Consider the following 23,829-nt stretch of genomic DNA (forward strand, 5'->3'; position numbering starts at 1 on the left):
TTTCCTATGGAAAAACCTATTCAGCTGAGCTGAATAGATGTTTTCCTATGGAAAAACCTATTCAGCTGAGCTGAATAGATGTTTTCCTATGGAAAAACCTATTCAGCTGAGCTGAATAGATGTTTTCCTATGGAAAAACCTATTCAGCTGAGCTGAATAGATGTTTTCCTATGGAAAAACCTATTCAGCTGAGCTGAATAGATGTTTTCCTATGGAAAAACCTATTCAGCTGGGCTGAATAGATGTTTTCCTACAGAAAAACCTATTCAGCCGGGCTGAATAGATGTTTTCCTGCAGAAAAACCTATTCAGCCGGGCTGAATAGATGTTTTCCTACAGAAAAACCTATTCAGCCGGGCTGAATAGAGTTTTCTACAGGAAAACTACTATTCAGCCAGGCTGAATAGAGTTTTCTACAGGAAAACTACTATTCAGCCAGGCTGAATAGAGTTTTCTACAGGAAAACTACTATTCAGCCAGGCTGAATAGAGTTTTCTACAGGAAAACTACTATTCAGCCAGGCTGAATAGAGTTTTCTACAGGAAAACTACTATTCAGCCAGGCTGAATAGAGTTTTCTACAGGAAAACTACTATTCAGCCAGGCTGAATAGAGTTTTCTACAGGAAAACTACTATTCAGCCAGGCTGAATAGAGTTTTCTACAGGAAAACTACTATTCAGCCAGGCTGAATAGAGTTTTCTACAGGAAAACTACTATTCAGCCAGGCTGAATAGAGTTTTCTACAGGAAAACTACTATTCAGCCAGGCTGAATAGAGTTTTCTACAGGAAAACTACTATTCAGCCAGGCTGAATAGAGTTTTCTACAGGAAAACTACTATTCAGCCAGGCTGAATAGAGTTTCCTACAGGAAAACTACTATTCAGCCAGGCTGAATAGAGTTTTCTACAGGAAAACTACTATTCAGCCAGGCTGAATAGAGTTTTCTACAGGAAAACTACTATTCAGCCAGGCTGAATAGAGTTTTCTACAGGAAAACTACTATTCAGCCAGGCTGAATAGAGTTTTCTACAGGAAAACTACTATTCAGCCAGGCTGAATAGAGTTTTCTACAGGAAAACTACTATTCAGCCAGGCTGAATAGAGTTTTCTACAGGAAAACTACAGAAAACCCTATTCAGCCGGGCTGAATAGATGTTTTCCTACAGAAAAACCTATTCAGCCGGGCTGAATAGATGTTTTCCTACAGAAAAACCTATTCAGCCGGGCTGAATAGATGTTTTCCTACAGAAAAACCTATTCAGCCGGGCTGAATAGATGTTTTCCTACAGAAAAACCTATTCAGCCGGGCTGAATAGATGTTTTCCTACAGAAAAACCTATTCAGCCGGGCTGAATAGATGTTTCTTTGTTTTTGAAATAGTTCCGCATTTATTAATACCCACAAATACCTGGCCAGCAGCAGTGATGACCATTTGGAATGGACGCTCAACCGTCAACAGCCGTGATATGTAAAAAGCGTTAAATCGTTTAGTCAAAAGGCTCAAAATCAAAAACATTTGACATGCAGTGATGTGCAGTGACTGAATGAACACCGAACAACCTCTAGAGCTGCTTGAGTGGTGGCAGAATACCAGACCTATTCCAACAGACCCCAACAATATTATGAGAGCTTACAACAACTTCTGTGCCGCAGTTACAATGTATAAAGGCCGCTAACACCACCATGTGCTAGCGTAGCATTAAATTTATGAAGGTAGTTGTCGGTCGGTCGCTCGGTGGCTATGGCTAGGTAGTCTGTCGTCTATCAATCCATTTCAGGCATTTCAAGTATTTCACTCATTTATTAGTACAATAATTGACTGTGGCAATGAGGATGTATGGAATACCAACCAACCAACTTGGCTGCAGGCCTGCTTACCTCCTCCTGCCAGCTATTACCTGCAAAACCCCATCAAGTCAATGTGGCCATGTTGCCGCTGCTGGTGCTCCTAGAAGCCATGATGACGTTGCCATTGTCATGTAGTTATGATTGGGTGTTTGCTTGGATTGTTGTTGTTTCCTTTTGTTGTTGTTGTTTTAGCCATTGACACTAAAGGGGGGAGGCCTTTAGCGCTACTAAAAGTACGGACCTCGTTGCTACCACTTGAATACAATTTTCCTCTCATCGAAAATCTGAAATATCTTTTTAAAGTTCAATATCCCGCCTGTCAAGAGAATTGTTTTTGTTATTGTCATCATTGTTGTCGTCGTCATAATGAGAATGATGATGATCACCATCATCATCATTGTCATCGTCGTCATCAACACTAAAGTCCATGAATGACGCTGACGACCGACAACGGACAGATGTAATCAAAATTTTTGAAATGTTTTGAATTGCAGTTTATTGGAAGGAAGGAAAATTGGTTTGATGATAGAGGCCATTGAGAGCTTAGCTATTGTGAGTGGTCTCTAGGACGCATGTGACCTAAATAATACTGCTAGAGAGGTAATGAAAACTGAGAGGCTTAGAAAACAACTTGGAAGGCTTTCTTAAAAGAAGACGACCCATAAGGTCCTTACAGGTCATCTAGTTAGGCAAGTTATGGACCCCTCAACCTACCCTTGCACCACAACAACAACCAACTTAGCCTTTCTCCTTCCAATAACATATCTCCCTCATTTTTTTATGCAAGACCCCACACATTTTTCTAACGAAAAAAATCTCAATATGTGAATTCCTTCTAAACTTATGAATTTTCCACAACACATCATGTTGTTGTTGCTTTTGGGTTTTCATTGTAATATTCAAATGTAAACAACATCATTCGCACATTTAAAACTAAAACCAACAAAACGAAAGAAAACACGTTAACAGCAGCTCTAACACCAAGTTTGTGGTGTGTCTTAGTGTTAGAGTGTGTGTGTGTGTTTGTATGGAACTCTCTGCTAGCCTGCATACTAACCTGAGGCCAATTTGTAAGCAGCAATTTGCAAGATTGTCAACTCAACACCACATGACACAGAAGACAAATGAATGTTGCTGCTGCTAGCCCAACCCTCCCTCCACCAGAAGAGAAGATGCTTAGATAAACAACGAAAACTTGAAGAAGATTTACTTGGGTTACATGCTGAGGAGAGTGGCAAGTTTTTGATGAGCTATAAAGACAAAACGGTATCCAAAACATCTACAAAAAATATTGAAGGCACCTGCGGATGATTAATTAATTATAAGGGAATTATTACTAATACGCCATAGTTCACATTAATGCATTTAGCAGCCATGCTGGATAGAGGATTGAAGGTTTTCTATGGAAGAGAAGACCCCTATTGTCTAGTGAAGACCCCAAGATGTCTTCTTCTGTCTAGAGAAGATCCCAAGAGGTTATCATCTGTTTTTAGAAGGCCTCAAAAAAGGTCCTTAGAAGTCCTCTTCTGTCTATAGTAAACCTCAAGAGGTCTTCTTCTGAAAATAGAAGACTTTAAGACATCTTCTTCTGCCTATAGAAGACCTCAAGTGGTCTTTTTCTGTCAATAGAAAGCTTCAAATGATCTTCCTCAAAGAGGTCTTCTGCAGTCAAATGAAGACCTTAAGATGTCTTTTGGTGCATATAGAAGACCTCAACATGTCTTTTCCGGAGACCACAAGAGATTTTCTCCGACGTACAGAAGACATCAAGATACCATCTGCTGTCTAACGAAGACCATATGAAGCATATAGGAAACATCAAACAGCCTTCTTCTGTCTATAAAAGACCTCAAGTGACCATCTTCTGTGTATAGAAGATATAAAGAGGTCTTTTTCTGTCTGGATGCCATCAAGAAATTTTCTGTCTATAGAAGTATTAAGGAGATTTTCTTTTGTCTGCAAAAGCTCTCAAGAAATCATCTTCTGCCTATAGAAGACCTCAAGAGGTCTTCAACGGTCTATAGAAGACCTCAACAGGGATTATTTTGTCTACAGAAGACCTCAATAGCTATACTTCTGTCTATAGAAAGCCTTAGCAGGTATTATTCTGCCTACAGAAGACCTCAAGCGATCATTTTCTGCATATGGAAGACCTCCAAATGTCTCCTTCTGCCTATAGAAAGCCTCAATCGGTATAATTCTGCCTACAAAAGTCCTCAAGAAATCTTTTTATTCCTAAAGAAGGCCTGTAGAAGACCTCAAGAAGTCTTCTTCTGACAATGGAGAATCTCAAGAGGTCTTCTTCTGCCTATAGAAGACCTCAAAATGCCATTTTCTGCCCACAGAAAACCTCAAGAGATCTTCTTCTGCCTACAAATGACCTCAAGGCGTCTTCTTCTGCCTAAAGACGACTTCAAGAGGTCTTCTTCTGCCTATAGAAGACTTCAAGAGGTCTTCTTCTGCTTATAGAAGACCTCAAAAGGCCTTCTTCAGCCTATTGAGGATCTCAAGAGGTCATATTCTGCCTATAGAAGATCTCAAAAGGGCGTCTTCTGCCTATAGAAGACGTCTAGACGTTTTTTTTTGCCTGTAGAAGACCTCAAGAGATCTTCTTCTTCCTAAAGAAGGCTTCTAGACGTCTTTTTCTGCCGGTAGAAGACCTCAAAAGGTCTTCTTCTGCCTATTGAGGATCTCAAGGGTTCTCCTTCTGCTAACAGAAGACATTAAAAGGCCTTCTTCTGCCTATAGAAGACCTCAACAGTTCTTTTTCTGCCTATGGAAGACCTCAAACTGTCTTCTTCTGCCTATAGAAGACCTCAAAGGGTCTTTGTCGGCCTATAGAAGGTCTCAAGAGGTATTATTCTGCCTTTAGAAGACCTCAATACGCCTTCTTCTGCCTATTGAAGACCTCAAGAGGTCTTCTTCTCTTATGTAGGATCTAAAGAGGTCTTCTTCTGCCTACAGAAGACCTCAACAGTTCTTTTTCTGCCTATGGAAGACCTCAAACTGTCTTCTTCTGCCTATAGAAGACCTCAAAGGGTCTTTGTCGGCTATAGAAAGACTCAAGAGGTATTATTCTGCCTTTAGAAGACCTCAAGACGCCTTCTTCTGCCTCAAGAGGTCTTCTTCTGCCTATGGAGACTATCAAGAGATCTTCTTCTGCCCATAGAACCCCTCAAAAGCCTTCTTCTGCCTTCTTCTTCCAAAAGGCCTTCTTCTGCCTATGGAGGATCTAAAGAGCTCTTTTTCTGCCTATAGAAATACCCAAAAGGCCTTTTTCTCCCAATAGACGACCTCTAAAGGCCTTCTTCTACCTACTGAAGACAGGTCTCAACAGGTCTTTTTCTGCCTATGGAAGACCTCAAATTATCTTCTTCTGTCTATAGAAGACCTAAAGGGACTTCGAAGGACTATAGAAGACTTCAAGAGAAACCCCCAAGAGGTCTTCTTCTGCCTATAGAAGACCTCAAGAGGTCTTGTTCTGTCTATGGAGGATCTCAAAAGGACTTATTCTGCCTATAGACGGACTCAAAAGACCCTTTTTGCGTACAGAAACCTTAAGAGGTTCTCTTCTGTTTATGGAGGATCCTAAGAGTTCGTCTTCTGCCTTTATTCTAAAGACCTCAAGAGATCTTCTTTTTCCCAAAGAAGGCCTCTAGACGTCTTTTTCTGCCTGTGGAAGACCTCTTCTTCTACCTACAGAAGACCTCTAGAGGTTTTCTTCTGCCTATAAAAGACCTTAAGAGGCCTTCTTCTGCCTATAGGAGACCTCAAAAGGCATTCTTCTGCCTATAGAAGACCTCAAGAAATCTCCTTCTGCCAATGGTGAATCTCAAGGAGTCTTCTTCTGCCTATAGAAGACCTCAAAATGTAATTTTCTGCCCACAGATAACCTCAAGAGATCTTCTTCTGCCTACAGATGTCCTCAAGGCGTTTTCTTCTGCCTATAGAAGACTTCAAGAGGTCTTCTTCTGCCTATAGACGACTTAAAGAGGCCTTCTTCTGCCTATAAAAGATTTCAAGAGGTCTTCTTCTGCCCATAGAGAACCTCAAGAGGCCTTCTTCTGCCAATAGACGACCTCAAAGGCCTATAGAAGACCCAAAAAGGCCTTCTTCTCCTAATAGACGACACCAAAAGGCCTTCTTCATCTTACAGAAGACCTTAACAGGTATTTGTCTGCCTATGGAAGACCTCAAACAATCTTCTTCTGTCTGTAGAAGACCTAAAGGGTTTTCGTCGGACTATAGAAGACTTCAAGAGGTCTTGTTCTGTCTATGGAGAATCTCAAAAGACCGTATACTGCCTATAGACGACCTCAAAAGGCCTTTTTTGCCTATAGAAGACCTCAAGAGGTCTTCTTCTGCCTCTAGAAGACCACAAGAGGTCTTATTCTGCCTATAGAAGACCTCAAAAGGTCTTCTTCAGCCTATAGCAGACCTTAAAAGGCCTTATTCTGCCTACAGAAGACTTCAAGAGGTCTTTTTCCTAAAGAAGGCTTCTAGACGTCTTTTTCTGCCTGTGGAAGACCTCAAAAGGTTTTCTTCTGCCTAAAGACGACCTCAAAAGGTCTTCTTCTGCCTATAGCAGACCTTAAAAAGCCTTATTCTGCCTATAGAAGACCTCAAGAGATCTTTTTCCTAAAGAAGGCCTCTAGACGTCTTTTTCTGCCTGTGGAAGACCTCAACAGGTTTTCTTCTGCCTATCGAAGACCTCAAGAGGTCTTTTTCCTATAGAAGACCTCAAAAGGACTTCTTCCGCCTATAGAAGACCTCAAAATGACTTCTTATGCCTATAGCGCACTTTAAAAGGCTTTATTCTGCCTATAGAAGACCTCAAAAGGTCTTCTTCTGCCTATAGCAGACCTTAAAAGGCCTTTTTCTGCCTATAGAAGACCTCAAGAGATCTTTTTCCTAAAGAAGGCCTCTAGACGTCTTTTTCTGCCTGCGGAAGACCTCAAGAGGTTTTCTTTTGCCTATAGAAGACCTCAAGAGGTCTTCTTCTGCCTATAGAAGACCTCAAAAGATCTTTTTCCTAAAGAAGGGCCTCAAGAGGTTTTCTTCTGCCTATAGAAGACCTCAAGAGGTCTTCTTCTGCCTATAGAAGACCTCAAAAGGTCTTCTTCTGCCTATAGCAGACCCTAAAAGGCCTTATTCTGCCTATAGAAGACCTCAAGAGACCTTTTTCCTAAAGAAGGCCTCTAGACGTCTTTTTCTGCCTGTGGAAGACCTCAAGAGGTTTTCTTCTGCCTATAGCAGACCTTAAAAGGCCTTATTCTGCCTATAGAAGACCTCAAGAGATCTTTTTCCTAAAGAAGGCCTCTAGACGTCTTTTTCTGCCTGTGGAAGTCCTCAAGAGATTTTCTTCTAGAGATATTTTTCTGCCTACATAAGACCTCAAGAGGCCTTCTTCTGCCTATAGGAGACCTCAAAGGTTTTCTTCAGCCTATAGGAGACCTTTAATGGCCTTTTCTGCCTATAGAAGACCTCTTTGTTCTTTTGCTGCCTATGGAAGTCCTCAAATTGCTTTCTTCTGTCAATAGAAGACCTCAAAAGTCTTCTTCTACCTACAAATACCTCAAGAGGTCTTCTGCTGCTCATAGAAGGTCCTTAAGGTTTTTTCTGTCTATAGAAGACCCTAAAAGGCCTTCTTCTACCTACAGTAAACCTCAATGACCTTTTTCTGCCTATAGAAGACCTCGAGAGTTCTTTTGCTGCCTATGGAAGACCTCGAATTGTTTTCTTCTGTCAATAGAAGACCTCAAGAGATCTTCTTCTACCTGCAAAATACCTCGAGAGGTGTTCTGCTGCTCATAGACGACTTCTAGAGGTCTTCTTCTGCCTATAGAAAAGCTTAAGAGAACTCCTTTAATGTTTATAAGACTTCAAGGGGTCTTTATCTGCGTATAGAAGATCTCAATAAGTCGTTTTTGCCTATAGAAGGCCTCCAGAGACCTCAGGAAATTTTCTTCTTTTCATTGAAAGTCTATTGAAGATCTTAAGAAGTCTTACTCTGCTATTTAACCCTTCTTTTCCGTTTAAAATAACCCTGCCTGTGCTCTTTAAATTCTCTGCCTATTTTCCCTGCTTTAGTTTCTTGAGAAAAATTCTACTTAATTTTTATATCGTCATTTTCAAATTAAATTGTACACTTTTAAGAATATGCAAATGCTGCAATTAATGTCATAATCACAAAAGGCCAAAATGGAATGGCACCACAAAGCCATTGAATGGATGCCACAAAAGGAAGGGAACTACTTCTATGTACGGCATGCTGCCTATCGTGGCCTTTGAAATGGCAATTTGCCTAGACAAGCAATGGTGCCGATGACGGTGATGACCATCGGTAATTAAATTGTAAAATGTAAATGATTTACTAAATGCCTCAGCAAAGGTATTTAAAGAACAGCAATTTGATGAGATGTAAGGGACAGGAGCGTAGTCAGGACACTGCCATAAACGTGAGACAAAGGTTTCTTACAAAAAAAATTCTTTTATCTATCACATTAAAGATGTGGGGTTTTTTATTTAATCATTTGGCTTCCTCAGGCTCATTGTGGACCCACTAGATCCACTAGCTTAGAAACTGCGGCAGAGCCTAATAAACTTATATAGAAATAAGAATGTCTCTATCGTGGTGTCCAATATTTGTTCCTATTTTGTGGGGGCCATTGAAAACCTGCTACTCTTGTAATAACAACAACATAAACATTTAAAAACAACAACTACAATTTAATTTGGCTTTCAATAGTTTATTGATCTCCAAAGATCAGCAATGTAACGAAGTCATTCTGGCATAGCCAAGCAATAGCTTCTTTACTCAGAAAACCCATTGAAATGCAGGCACCCATCTTCAAACCAATACTCAGATGTGTGTTTACATGGTTGTGGATGGGCATGTATCTGTGCGTGTGTGTTTGTAGATATTTTGCTAAATGGAAAATAAATATTTGTGTTTTTGAAACTGTAGAAATATGCAAATAATAATCTCAGCCGTCGACAACTTGAAATAATAATCATGATCACGAACATCATCATCATCAGGCAGGCGTATTTTGCCACCCAGTTGTTTGGTATAAAGCCTTACGCATGCTCAGCTAACGATTGGGAAAACGTAATGGCAGGAGTAACAACTCGAACATGATTGTTCGATAGAGTTACTGATGCTGCTGAGTAGATACGAGTATGAAGATTGTTGATCTTTGTGGTGTTGATGACAATCATGATAGCTGCGATGACCATGATCGTACGCCTGGCTGGTTGGCTGGCTTGCTATTGGGAGGTTAGTTTTAAACAAAATCTTAAATAAATAAATAAATAGTAAAGCGGTATAACCGCCTCATATTTACCATATTTCATATTAAAAGTACATAAATACATCAACAACAACAACTACAACGGGAGTTGATGATATATGACATAAAGACAAACATAGGAAGAGCTACACAGATCCACACATACTTATATAGCAGGATGATACAGTAGCTTTAAAGTCTTGTATGGATAAAAGAAGTTCGCCTGGGGAATTCAATAGACCTATCAGGACCTGTTGAGGTCTTCAATAAAAAGAAGAAGGCATCAAGAGGTCTTTCAAAGACAAAAGAAAACCACGTGAGGCCTTCTATACAGAGAGGAAGACCTCTTGGAATATTCTCTAGATAAAAGAAGACCACTTAAGGTCTTCTATAGTAATAATAACACCGCTTGAGGTAGGTGAAAAAAGACCACTTGAGCTATCCAGTGGTCAGAAGAAGACATTTAGATGTATTATTTAGGAAGAAGAAGACCTTTTGAGGACCTGAGGGCTTCTGTAGGCAAAACAAGGCATCCTGAGGCCTTCGGTAGGCAGAAGAAGACCTCTTAAAGTCTTCTGTAGGCAAAAGCAGACCTCTTGAGGTCTTCTTCAGAACTCTTGAGGTCTTCCATAGGAAGAAGACAGAAGATGAACTCCTCTTGTGGTCTCCTGCAAACAGAAAAAGACATCTTGAGGTTCTCCATAGGCAAAACAAGACTTCTTGACGTCTTCTATAGGCAAAAAAGACCTCTTGAAGTCTTCTATAGGCAGAAGACGACCTCTTGAGGTCTTCTTTAGGAAGAAGACCTACTGAAGTCTTCTGTAGGCAGAAGAAGACCTCTAGGAGTATTCTATAGACAGAGAACGCCCTCATCAGGTCTTCTTTAGGAAGAAGAAGACCTCCTGAAGTCTTCTGTAGGCAGAAGAAGACCTCTAGGAGTATTCTATAGACGGAAGACGACCTTATGAGGTCTTCTATATAAATAAGAAGACCTCCTGAGGTTTTTTGTAGTAAGAAGAAGACCTCCTGAGGCCTTCTGTAGACAGAAGAAGTCATTCTGAGGTCTTCCGTGAGCAGAAGAAGACATCTTGAGCTCTTCTATAGGCAAAAGAAGACCTCTTGAGGTCTTCCATAGGCAGAAGAAGAGCTCTATGAGTATTCCATAGACAGAAGACCACCTCTTGAGATCTTCTTTAGGTAGAAGAAGACCTCCTGAAGTCTTCTGTAGGCAGAAAAAAACCTCCTGATATCTTCTATAGGAATAAGAAGACATCCTGAGGCCTTCTGTAGACAGAAGAAGACTTCTTGATGTCTTCTGTATTCAGGAGAAGTCCTACTGAGGTCTTCCGGGAGCAGAAGAAGACATCTTGATCTCTTCTATAGGCAGAAGAAGACCTCTTGAGGTCTTCCATAGGCAGAAGAAGACCTCTTGAGGTCTTCCATAGGCAGAAGAAGACCTCTTGAGGTCTTCCATAGGCAGAAGAAGACCTCTACGAGTATTCTATAGACAGAAGACGACCTCTTGAGGTCCTTTTTAGGAAGAAGACCTCCTGAAGTCTTCGGTAGACAGAAAAAACCTCCTGATGCCTTCTATAGAAATAAGAAGACCTCCTGAGGTTTTCTGTAATAAGAAGGAGACCTCCTGAGGCCTTCTGTAGACAGAAGAATACCTCTTGATGTCTTCTGTATTCAGAAGAAGTCCATCTGAGGTCTTCCGTGAGCAGAAGAAGACATCTTGAGCTCTTCTATAAACAAAAGAAGATCTCTTGAGGTTTTCCATAGGCAGAAGAAGACCTCTAGGATTATTCTTTTGACAGAAAATTATCTCTTGAGGTCTTCTTTAGGAAGAAGAAGACCTCCTGAAGTCTTCTGTAGGCAGAAAAAAACATCCTGATGTCTTCTATAGGAATAAGAAGACCTCCTGAGGTTTTCTGCAGTAAGAAGAAGACCTCCTGAGGCCTTCTGTAGGCAGAAGAAGACTTCTTAATGTCTTCTGTATTCAGAAGAAATCCTTCTGAGGTATTCTGTGAGCAGAAAAAGACATCTTGATCTCTTCTATAGGCAAAAGAAGATCTCTTGAGGTATTCCATAAGCAGAAGAAGATCTCTAGGAGTATTTTATTGACAGAAGACGACCTCTTGAGGTCTTTTTTCGGAAGAAGAAGACCTCCTGAAGTCTTCTGTAGGCAGAAAAAAACCTTCTGATGTCTTCTATAGGACTAAGAAGACCTCCTGAGGTTTTCTGTAGTAAGAAGACCTCCTGAGGTCTGTAGTAAGAAAAAGACCTCCTGAGGCCTTCTGTAGACAGAAGAACACTTCTTGATGTCTTCTGTATTCAGTCCTTCTGAGGTCTTCCGTGAACAGGAGAAGACATATTGAGCTCTTCTATAGGCAAAAGAAGATCTCTTGCGGTCTTCCATAGGCAGAAAAAGGCCTCGAGGAGTATTCTATTGACAGAAGACGACCTCTTGAGGCCTTCTTTAGGAAGAAGAAGAAGAACTCCTGAAGTCTTCTGTAGGCAGAAGACGACCTCTAGGAGTATTCTATAGACAGAAGACGACCTCTTGAGGCCTTCTTTAGGAAGAAGAAGACCTCCTGAAGACTTCTGTAGGCAGAAAAAAACCTGCTGGTGTCTTCTATAGAAATAAGAAGACCTCCTGAGGTTTTCTGTAGTAAGAAGAAGACCTCTTGAGGCCTTCTGTAGGCAGAAGACGACTTCTTGATGTCTTCTGTATTCAGAAGAAGTCCTTCTGAGGTCTTCCGTGAGCAGAAGAAGACATCTTGACCTCTTCTATAGGCAAAAGAAGATCTCTTGAGGTCTTTCATAGGCAGAAGAAGACCTCTAGGAGTATTCTATAGACAGAAGAAGACCTTGAAGTCTTCTTTAGGAAGAAGAAGACCTCCTGAAGTCTTCTGTAGGCAGAAAAAAACCTCCTGATGTCTTCTGTGTTAAGAAGAAGACCTCCGGAGGCCTTCTGTAGACAGAAGATGACTTCTTGATGTCTTCTGTATTCAGAAGAAGTACTTCTGACCTCTTGAGGTCTCCTTTAGAAAGAATAAGACCTCCTGAAGTCTTCTGTAGGCAGAAAAAAACTCCTGATGTCTTCTATAGGAATAAAAAGACCTCCTGAGATTTTCTGTAGTAAGAAGAAGACCTTCTGAGGTCTTCCGTAGGCAAAAGAAGATCTCCTGAGGCCTTCTGTCTCTTTAGGTCTTCTCTAGGCAAAAGGAGACCTCTTGTGGTCTTCTGTAAGCAAAAACAAGACCTGTTGTGTTCTTCAGTAAACAGAAGAATACCTATGTGGTCTCCTTGGGGTCATCTATGGACAGCAGAAGATTATTTGGTGTTTTCTATACACAGAAAAAGACCCCCTTGAGGTCTTCTCAAAACAGAAGAAGACCACTAGAGGTATTCTGTAGTCAGAAGAAGACTTGTTGAGCTCTTCTCGAGGCAGACGAAGACCTCTTGAGGTCTTTCCTAGACAGAGCATAACCCTTGAGGTCTTCTCTGGACAGCAAAAGACCTTTTGAGGTCTTCAATATACAACAGAAGACTGCCTTAGGTCTTCTGTAGACAGAAGAAGACTGCCTGAGGTCTTCTCGAGACAAGAAAAAAGGCGCTTGAGGTCTTTCATAGACTAAAGAAGACCGCTTGAGGTATACTGTAGACAAGATAAGACCTCCTGAAGTTTCCTGTAGGGGAGAGGTCTTATCGAGACAGAAGGCTTCGTGAGGACTTCCACATAAAATCAAATAACGCTTGTGGTCTTCCGTTGACTGAATGACACCGCTAGAAGTCTTCTATAGTCAGGAGAAAGCTGCTCAATATCTTCAGTAGACAGAAAAAGACCGCTTGATATATTTTGTAGGCAGAAGAATACCGTATGAGGTCTTCTCCAGACAGAAGAAGACCACTAGAAGTCTTCTCTAGACGGAAAAAGACAAAGAAGACCTCTTGAAATATTCTCGAGACACAAGGAGACCACCTAAAGTCTTCTCTAGACAGAAGAAGACCTTTTGAGGACTTCTCTAGACAGAAGTAGACCTCTTGAGGAATTCTGTAGACAGAAGAAGACCTATTGAAGTCTTATATAGACAGAAAACTTCTTGAGACCTTCTAAAGTGAAAAGAGGACTTCTTGAGGTCTGAGGTAGGCAGAAGAAGACTTTTGTTGTCTTCTGCAAACAGAGGAAGATCTCCTGTGGTCTTCTGTAAACAGAATCTTGACCTTTTCTTTAGACAGGAGAATACTTCTTCAGGTATTTTATGAACAGAAGAAAACCTTTCGAGGTTTTATGGACAAAAGAAGATCATTTGAGGTCATTTTTTACTTCTTAGGGTGTTCTCTAGACACAAGATGACTTTTGAGGTGTTCTTTATATCGAAGAAAGCTTATTGAGGTCCTCTATAGACAGAAAAAATCCTCTCAAAGTCTTCTATAGACAGAAAAATACCTCTCGAAGTTTTCTATAGTACCTCTTGTGTTTTTTTCTAGACAGATAAAAGAACTCTTGGTATCTTCTCCTGACAAAAGAAAACCATTTGATGACTTCTTAAAACAGAAGAAGGCGACTTGACGCCTGTAGACAGAAGAATACCTCTTGAGGTCTTCTCTAGTCAGAAAAGGGTAAATTGAGCCCTTCTCTGGACTATTTAAGCCCTCCTAGAGAGAGAAGAAGCAAAAAATTTTTAAAAACCACGTCTATTAGGGTGGTGTGAGTTGAAAAATAAATTCTTCAACAATTTTCGTTTATTAGGGTGTTGTGAAAAAAAATTCTTTACAAAACCACCTTTAAAAATCTACGTTTATTAAGGTGTTGCGAAAAAAATATTTAACAATTCACGTTTATTGGGGTGTTGTGAAACAAGTCTGTAAAAATCCACGTTTATTGGGGTGTTGTGAAAAAAATTATTAAAAAATCCCCGTTTATTGGGGCGTTGTAAAAAAAATTATTTAAAAATCCCCGTTTATTGGGGTTTTGTTAAAAAATTCTTTAAAACTCCACGTTTATTAGGGTTTTGTGAAAAATTCTTTAAAAATCTACTTTTATTAGGGTTCTGTGAAAAAATTCTTTAAAAATCCACGTTTATTAGTGTTTTGTGAAAAATTCTTTAAAAATCCACGTTTATTAGGGTTTTGTGAAAAAATGCTTTAAAAATCCACGTTTATTAGGGTTTTGTGAAAAATTTTTTAAAAATCCACGTTTATTAGGGTTTTGTGAACAATTCTTTAAAAATCCACGTTTATTAGGGTTTTGTGAAAAATTCTTCAAAAAATCCACGTTTATTAGGGTGTTGTGAAAAATTCTTGAAAAATCCACGTTTATTAGGGTTTTGTGAAAAATTTCGTTAAAAATCCACGTTTATTAGGGTTTTGTGAAAAATTCTTTAAAATCTACGTTTATTAGGGTTTAGTGAAAAGTTCTTTAAAAATCCACGTTTATTTGGGTTTTGTGAAAAATTCTTAAAAAATCCACGTTTATTAGGGTGTTGTGAAAAAATTCTGTAAAAATCGAAGTTTATTAGGGTTTTGTGAAAAATTCTTGAAAAATCCACGTTTATTAGGGTTTTGTAAAAAAATTCTTTAAAAATTCACGTTTATTAGGGTGTTTTGAAAAAATTCTTTAAAATTCCATGTTTATTAGGGTTTTGTAAAAAATTCTTTAAAAATCCACGTTTATTAGGGTTTTGTGAAAAATTCTTTAAAAATCCACGTTTATTAGGGTTTTGTGAAAATTTCTTTAAAAATCCACGTTTATTGGGGTTTTGTGAAAAATTCTTAGAAAAATCCACACGGGGTGTCATAAAAATTCTTTAAAAATCCACGTTTATTAGGGTTTTGTGAAAAATTCTTTAAAAATCCACTTATATTAGGGTTTTGTGAAAAATTCTTTAAAAGTCCACGTTTATTAGGTTGCTGTGAAAAAATCTTTAAACAACCACGTTTATTAGGGTGTTGTGAAACTATTCTGTAAAAATCCACGTTTATTAGGGGGTTGCGAAAAAATGCTTTAAAAATCCACGTTTATTAGGGTTTTCTGAAAAATTCTTTAAAAATCCAAGTTTATTGGGGTGTTGTGAAAAAAACTCTTTAAAAGTCCACGTTTATTAGGGTGTTGTGAAAACATTCTTTAAAAATCCACGTTTATTAGGGTTTGGTAAAAAATAGTATTGGGGTTTTATTCCTAAAAAATCCAAATTTATCGGGGTGTTGTGTTAACAATCTTTGAAAATTCACGTGTATTGGGGTGTTGTGAAAAATTCTTTAAAAATCCACGTTTATTAGAGTGTTGTGAAAATATTCTGTAAAAATCCATGTTTATTAGGGTTTTGTAAAAAAAATTCTTAAAAAATCCACGTTTATTGGGGTGTTGTGAAAAAAAATCTTTAAAAATTCACGTTTATTAGGGTTTGGTAAAAAATAGTATTGGGGCTTTATTCCTAAAAAATCCACATTTATTGGGATGTTGTGTTAACAATCTTTAAAAATCCACGTGTGTTGCGGTGTTGTGAAAAAATATGTAAAAATCCTCGTTTATTGGGGTGTTGTAGCTTAACATAAACGCTTTAAAAATCCTCGTTTATTGGGGTGTTGCAGCTTAAGAACAATTCTTTCAAATTCCACGTTTATTGGGGTGTTGCAAAAATAATATTTAAAAATTAAAGTTTATTGGGGTGTTGCAAAATTAATAAAATCCAAGTTTATTGGGGCGTTTTAAAAAATTATAAATATACGTTTTTTGGGGTTCTTGAAATTTCACGCTAATTGGGGTATGGTGTTTTAAAAATATTCTTCTTCCTTAATATAAAAAAATAATTTCGAAATACTTTTAGTTAACCTCGATTTTTTATCTTTTTTTCCAGAAAATATAACAATAGTCGGCCGCCCGGATTTTGTGAACGAACAGTTCAAAATAGCCCTGTATGCAAAGGAAACACAAAGGTACCTGTGTTTCAACGATCATTGGAAACTAGTTGGAATGGTAAGTGTACAAACATATTTAAATAGCTTTTAAATCTTTCCTTTTCACAAAAAAAAAATAACAAAATCCATCGAAAACATTTAGGGCGCCATAATTGCAACTTAGCCCAAAAAGTCAATTAAAAACTTTATTTTATGACGCGATTTGTATGACCTGCTAAATCTTTTCAACTAAAGGAGGCAATAATTTTTTTATAACACTGAACACACCAGCTGCCTTCCCCAAAATATTGATATTTCTTGAATTCTTTAAATATTTTAAAGCCATAGCAAACAATTGGGCGCCATAATTGCAAGTTAACCCCTTAAACCCAAAAAAATCAATTAAAAACTTAACTTTATGACCCCAAATAACCCGGTTTTATGACCTGCTAAATTTGTTCACTTAAAGGAGATAATAATTTATATGAACCACCGTCCCTCCCCCTCTCTCTAATAACCCCAAAAACAACCATTTTTTCGCTGATGCGGAAAAAATCAAAAAAAAAATGCCATCATCGATAAAATAAAAAAGAATCTTTTCTTTCAAAACAAAACATCCTTTTTTGAGAGTAGGAGCAGGGGGTAATGATGAAATTAATACCATTGAAGTCCCAACCAGCCATCCATCCAACCAATCACCACCACTAAAATGAAAATATTAAAATAATCATGCTGCACCAACAACAACAGTTGGGCCTGCGATAACTTAACATTCCATGGCCCTTCACTTGAAAAATAATGAAAACAATAACATTTTTGGGAAGAGGTTGGGGAATTGGCGGCTGGTAGTGTGCCTCAATGTATCCATCCATAACGAAGAAAAAGATGTGCCGGGCCTGTGTACTTATGATACCAAAATTGCATTGTTATGTATAATGAAATAAGCCAAACCCCCACCCATCCTTTGTGATTTTTCTCTCCTTCTTTTCAATTACTCCGCCCTTTTCATACCCCCTCCTCCTCTTCCTTTTTGTGTTGCTTTGCTGTTCTCATAATCTTTGCTTCAATTGAAAAACTTTATTGATTTTTTCCTGTCGTCTTCCACTTGAAAATTGTAACAAAATATTTTTAACAAAGAGGAAGAAGGGGTGGGGAGTGGAGGGAGGGTGAGGGGTATTGGGTGTAAAAGAATTGCTTATGTAAACCAAAAATACATATCAAGTGTTTTATAAATAAACACTTGGTAAATGTTTAATATCACTCCAGGCCAGGAAGCCATGCACGCACATACGCAGGCGCATAAACACCAGGCCACTTGTTGGGGCATGGGAACATGCGCTTCTTCTACTTATTTGTCTTTATGCCTGCAATTGCCAAGGTTTTGTGGTTATTCAAGTATAACATTTTGGGCCTGCTGGTATTGCTCCATTTCTCACCATCATCAATGTCATCATTAACGGCACATGTATGGCCTGATGGAGAAGGGGGGGCTGCACAATCTTAAAGTTTTTTTAACTTATTTTTTCATTTTTTCTTCTTCTTTTATTTACAGAAAGAACTCCAAGATACCTGCTATTTCAACGAAGAAATACTTCACGGTTATTACGTGTTCACCTCGGTTGTCGATCAGCGGCGACGCATCGGCTTCACGCAACGAGGTAGAGCTGTGGGCCCCAAAAAGGTTGTCAACGATGCCTGTTATATGTTTAACAAAATACCCACAGATCAATTTTTCCATCAACACTATCACTCAACAGCGGCGGCCGCGGCGGAAGCCAAGGCAAGGACCACCACCTCAAGGACCCCACAATCCGAGGAACATGGTTCTGGGCATTTTAGTGGTAGGGGTGGCAGGCCAAATCGCCACCGCAATCATCAACGTAACGAGAATAGCAATGGCCAGCATGGCAAAAAATCAAAGCTGCATAGTAGCGGAGCCGGAGGAGGTGGTGGTTCGGGTCTTGGCCCACGAAAAAGGCAGCATCAACAGAAACAGCGTCTGCAACAGATGCGTGGCGGCGGAGGAGATTCCAAAAATAGCACTTACTTAAGTAGTTCTAGGCAACAAAATGTAGAATTAGGCCAATATGGCGCCCATAATAATCATAGCGGTAAACATCATAACCACTCTCAACCTCAGTATCAGCATCATCATGCGGCTAGGCATCATCACAGCAACAGCAACAACGATTCCCGAAGGCATCATCATTATGAGCAAAAGTCAAGAGCGCATCACAGAATGCGTACTAGTCCCTCTACAACAACAACAACGACAACAACAACCACAATGATGTCTACCACAACAACAACAACCAAAGCCACAACTCCCAGTACCAGCACTACCACAATTGCTTCCACTTCCCCCCTGGCTGACATACCCTTACATGGGGACCACGAAGCCTTGCCCACAGTCTCCAGTTCTACAACCACAACAACAGCGGCAAATCATCATGACAGTCTGAGTACCTCAATGGTCCACAAACGCAAGGGAAGAAGAAGAAAATCACATCGCAAGCAACATGAGTTGCACACGAAATCCAAAACGAAGTCACATGGAGTCACCTTAGCCTCTTATGATGATGATGGTGATGCAACGGATGAAGATCAGGGTGAAACTGAATTCCTAACCACAGATTTTAGTACATGGACTCAGCAGCAGCAGGATATAAGCTCGGCTAAAGATTTCTCGGAAATCCCAGTGAAACCAACATCAGCCAGTTTACCCTCATGGGAGACATGGTATCCCTCAGCCTCCTCGGCAACAACAACTCTAGACTTGGAAAGTTCGGCAGAGTATGCCTTAAGCTCTGTGAGCTCAAGAGATCATAACGCCAAGAAGCTGGTGTCGCCAGCCACAGTAGCCTCATCTCCATTGCCTTTAAATTATGATATAAGTAAAACATCAGTGCCGCCACCACTGCCATATCCAACAACAGCCTTTGTTGCCACATCACTGGCCATGCAGGATACCAATAATCTCGAGGAGGAACGCCAAGTCACAATAAATACCTCAAAGAATGCGGAAAATAGCAGCAGCAGCAGCCGACAACGCCTAGAGGATGAGTTGAATAGCAAATTCAAATTACATTTGGCTGGGGCTGCGGATTCAAATGCAACAACCACAAGTAGTTCGAGACCCAGCAGTACCGAGGAATCTATAGCCAGCAGTGAAGAAACTTTGCTGCAAAATACCAACACTGATGAGGATGAAGACGAGGAGGAGGAGGATGATGTTGATGATGATGTCTTCTCTACAATGTCCACAAAACTAAGTGATATGCCTGTAACTGCAACGAATAATTTGATGACTGATTATATTTATGCCACAAGGACTGTACCCAAAGCGAGCAGGCATAGGCACCCGCATAACGAAGAAGTCATGGCAGCCAGGCATCCCCATAATGCCATGCAGCATCACAAGGATAAATTGGCAATGCAACAAAAAATTAGAATGGAAAATGGTTTAATTACAACACCAAAAACAACAACTACCATAGCCACAACTTCCAGCAGCCAAGCCAGCTTGGGCGCCAGTCCCCAAACCCATTTGCACGGTCCACAAAGCCTTAATACTTTTAGCGATTTGGAATCAGCATCTCTGCCAGAGATAACAGCCAATACTTTAAGCTCAACCACTACTAGTTTAATAACAGCCATGCCAACCTTGGCCACCAGCAGCAGCACCTCAAGCACGAGCACCACTACCCAAAATGCCCCCAGCCAACCTTCCACAACCCGTAAAACTTTGCGCAAATCAACACAAAGACTGTTGGCCACACCATTTCACCAGCTAACCTATGTTCGTAATGAGGATGGCGATATTGATATCGATAGTTTGGATAACATAAGCCAGTATCCTGATTTGGAGGATAATGAACACATTAATGGAGAACACCAGCCACAGCAACAACATCATCGCACCACTAGCCGTTTTACCATGATTAGTGGTTATCATCATCCCTCAACCTTAACATCATCATCTTTTTCATCATCTTCGGCCACCTCGGCCTTGCCCGAATCAATACGTATAGCAAAAATTAAAATTAATCGGGAACGTAAACGCATGTTACGTCTACGTAATATTGGGGGTTATAATGCGTAACTAGAAATGTCAGAGAGAAAAGTGTTCAAAAGGAATAACAAATTCTAAGTTCGGTAATGCTGAGCGGGAATCTCTTTTTCTGCTTAAAGGAAAGTTAGTTGGATGCGTAAGGCAACGTAATACTTTATTTATTCACTTGCGATTAGTTGCCAACGTAAGACAAAAAACAACTCTTCTTGCAATAAGCTGTCAGTGCAAGGCAAATAGTTGGGGTTCAATTTCTTACGGAAAGTTAGTTGAATCCGTAACGTAACGTAATAATTTGACACACTAACTCCACTTATGGTTAGTTGCCAACGTTAGGCATGTTAGTTGGATATATAAAGCAAAGTATTACTTAATGAAACTAACATAAGTTGCCAGCGTAACGTAAAAAAAAACTTGGGTTAAACTTTTCTTAAGAAAGTTAGTTGAATATGTAACGTAAAGTATTACTTAATGTAACGTAACGTATAACTTGTTTTCACAAACGTCACTTGCGATTAGTTGTCAGAACAAGGCAAATAATTGAGGTTAGATTTCTTACGGAAAGTTAGATAAACCAATAACGTAACGGATTTATTTGTCACACTAACATCAATTGCGGTTAGTTACCAACTTAACGCAAAAACCCAGTTGAGTTAGACTTCTTAAGGGAAGTTAGTTGATTATGTACCGTAAAGTGTTACCTAATCCAACGTTACTTAATTTCAATAACTTCACTTGCGATTAGTTACCAGCGTAACGTAAACAATTAATTTAAGTCAACAAGAGTTTGGCCTTTTTAGATCATGTTTCCCGATAATTGTCTGTACACAAAGTTTTAGTCAGAATGTAAATACGTAAGTACACGTTACGTTACTGTAATAGATACTAATTAACTTGTATACGAAACAAGAGCCACGTAAGAGAGACGTTACATTGAGTGAATTTGGTTTAAGTTAGACTACTTAAGGGAAGTTAGTTGATTATGTACCGTAAAGTATTACATAATACAACGTAAAGGGGTTATAATGAACGGCAATTCCCCGTGAATTTTTTCACTTTATCCCTTAAGTTGCAACGGCGAAAAAACAAAACTCACTAGGGAAATTTCATTCATGATTACTTAATTTCAATAACTTCACTTGTGATTAGTTACCAGCGTAACGTAAAAAATGAGTTTAAGTCAACAAGAGTTTGGCCTTTTTAGATCATGTTTCATGCCTTAGTTAGAATTTAAAAAAGCAAGAAAACGTTACAATTCTTTAATCGCATAACTATATACGAGTCAAAAGCCACGTAAGAGAGCCGTTACATCGAGTGAGTTTGAGTAAGTTGTCAATTCTACTGAACATGTGTCGAATAAATGACCTAACGTTACATTGAGCACAAACTTGACTAACTACATCTTATCCCAATCATATTACGTCGCCACGTAACGCATGAATTGATAATTAAACTATACGTTACTTTATGTACAAGCTTGCCTTACCAACTCTTGTGGCAGATATTGAAAATTTGTTAAAAATTGGTTTTAGGGAGAACATTGAGGAACAAAAATAAAATTGAGCAATTTTCCTCAATCCTCTTACTCTTATGTTACACGCTGAAACTTTCATACGAAACTTTCCCATTATTTTGGCGTTCTTAGGTCGAGTTCCCCACAGTAATTTCATAAAATTACTTTTGTATGGAACTCGATCTATGCACGCCAAAATAATGGGAAAGTTTCGTATGAAAGTTTTAGCGTGTAACATAAGAGTTTCTTCATTTCCCTTGAAACTCCTATAAAACTTTCAGTGTCTGACCACGAAGTAATCAAAGAAAAACAGAATCCCCAAACTCAGCATTATTCCCCAATTAGTCGAAGACGTAACATTATGTTTTACGGTAAACCGCATTATGTTACGTTTAGACTAACTTGTAAACATAACTTATGAACTTAACTAATTAACCAAAAAGAAAAACACACAGAGAAAGACACAAATTCAAATTTTTGTATGTATGTAAATAGTCAGTGCTGTTATTTAACATATACATATATATATATATATGGGAGGAAAGTGGATGGATAGATGGACGGACGGTAAATGAATGAATGCAAAGTTATACATATATTGATCCATAAAGTATTAGCTAAACGCAAACAAAACGACAAAATAATTAAAACTACAATTAAACTAAACATAGTAATATATAGTACAATAGTCAATAGAAGAAAAAAAAGAATCTAATTAATTGCCATACAACAGAAAACCAAATTCAAATAGCCATACCAAGAGAAAAAATCTTAACTTAAAACAAACAAAAAACTTTATAGAAAAGGAAATAGGAAGAACAACAAAAAAACAAATACAAAAAGCAACTAAGAACAACAACTGGTATTATTGATGATTAGGACTTGTTTGAAAACCATATTTACTTAATATTCCTAGGGTAAAGAGCAAAAGAAATTGTAGGCAAAAATCGAAAGATGAGATGAGCTGAAATATATTATCTAAAGCAAATAACTAAAAAAGAAGGTAATCAAACCGATTTTATGTATTTCATTTAAAGCCCATTGTTTGCAAACGATTAGTTGCCTAAGTCACGTAGAATTTCCTACGTTACGTTTCTTATAATTCAATTTATTTTTGCAATGTTTTACTAACTACTTCAAAATACTCTACGAAATTAGTTATTGTTTTATAACGTACTTAAATTGCATTCAAAATTATGCCTTACGAAGAGGAAGCTGCAAAATCAAAAGCATTTTATGAAAATTTGTTTTACTTTTGATCCAAATGAAGGAGACGCGAGTACTGTACATTACATTACTTTTCACTAATTGAAATGCATAAACACGACAGCTCAAAACTGAGGAAAAAAATTAAAACCCTTTGAATTGCAGCCTTCATCGGTTTAAATAATATTTATTTAGATTTACACTATGATTCTAAGGAGATCTGGGAACTCTATGGACTTTTTTCAAAAAAGAAACTTTAGAAATTATGTGCAACAAAAGCCTTCTACAGTTCGAAAGAGTTTAAAGGCGCTTGCGATTGAAAGAAATTTAAATATATTCAATTCTAACAATGAAGTGACGTTTCATCATAAGGAATAAAAAGATTTTTTACGGAAAAAAGATGCTAAATTCGATTTATATGTATATTAAACTCAGACACATAATGACTTCAGCAATCTGCATTGAGCCATGACCATTGTAAACTTAAAAATTACTAAATAATGTACAGAATGTTTACATTTTCATACCCTATGGTCTAATATTTTTAAAATACCGATCGTTTTTACCAAACAAATGCTAATAGCCATTGGAAGTCATCGCCAAAAACCCTGCATACCTTATCCAGAAGTTAAAAGGATATATCAGATGAAAAGAATGGAATCTAAACATAGAGGTAAGAAATATTTTGTTGTTTTATTAACCCACTTTATATTTTATTAACTTTTTATATTATTATTTCCTTTATCAATACCCGTTCATGGTTTTCGTCATTATGAAAGATCATTATCATTGATTGATAATATTTATTAGTAATTTAAAAATTTAGTTTATGTTTCTTTGACAAAAAAGGAACTTTACCCTGCGTTTACAAATGCCAGTATTGACAAGACAATAGCAAAAATACAAACCTTTTTCACAAATACATTTATAAATTTTTAAATATGTATAGAGAAAAATATGAATGTATTGGTGAAAATGGTTTGTAACTTTGCTATTG

General features: G+C 38.4%; 1 protein-coding gene across 4 annotated transcripts in view; it reads left to right on the forward strand.

Moving 5' to 3' along the window:
• ths (thisbe) overlaps positions 1-23,829 on the forward strand; it is a 337,478-nt gene that overhangs the window by 307,707 nt on the left and 5,942 nt on the right. For all 4 annotated transcript variants that reach the window (XM_073988389.1, XM_073988390.1, XM_073988391.1 and 1 more), the window contains 2 exons: positions 16,005-16,123; positions 17,597-23,505. In XM_073988389.1, the coding sequence (XP_073844490.1) occupies positions 16,005-16,123; positions 17,597-20,146 (2,669 nt within the window). In that variant the 3' untranslated portion in view covers positions 20,147-23,505. The remainder of the gene's footprint in view (positions 1-16,004; positions 16,124-17,596; positions 23,506-23,829) is intronic.

The sequence above is a fragment of the Musca autumnalis genome, unplaced genomic scaffold (genome assembly GCF_047663935.1).
Source record: "Musca autumnalis isolate F117 unplaced genomic scaffold, ASM4766393v1 scaffold_5, whole genome shotgun sequence".
NCBI lineage: Eukaryota > Metazoa > Arthropoda > Insecta > Diptera > Muscidae > Musca > Musca autumnalis.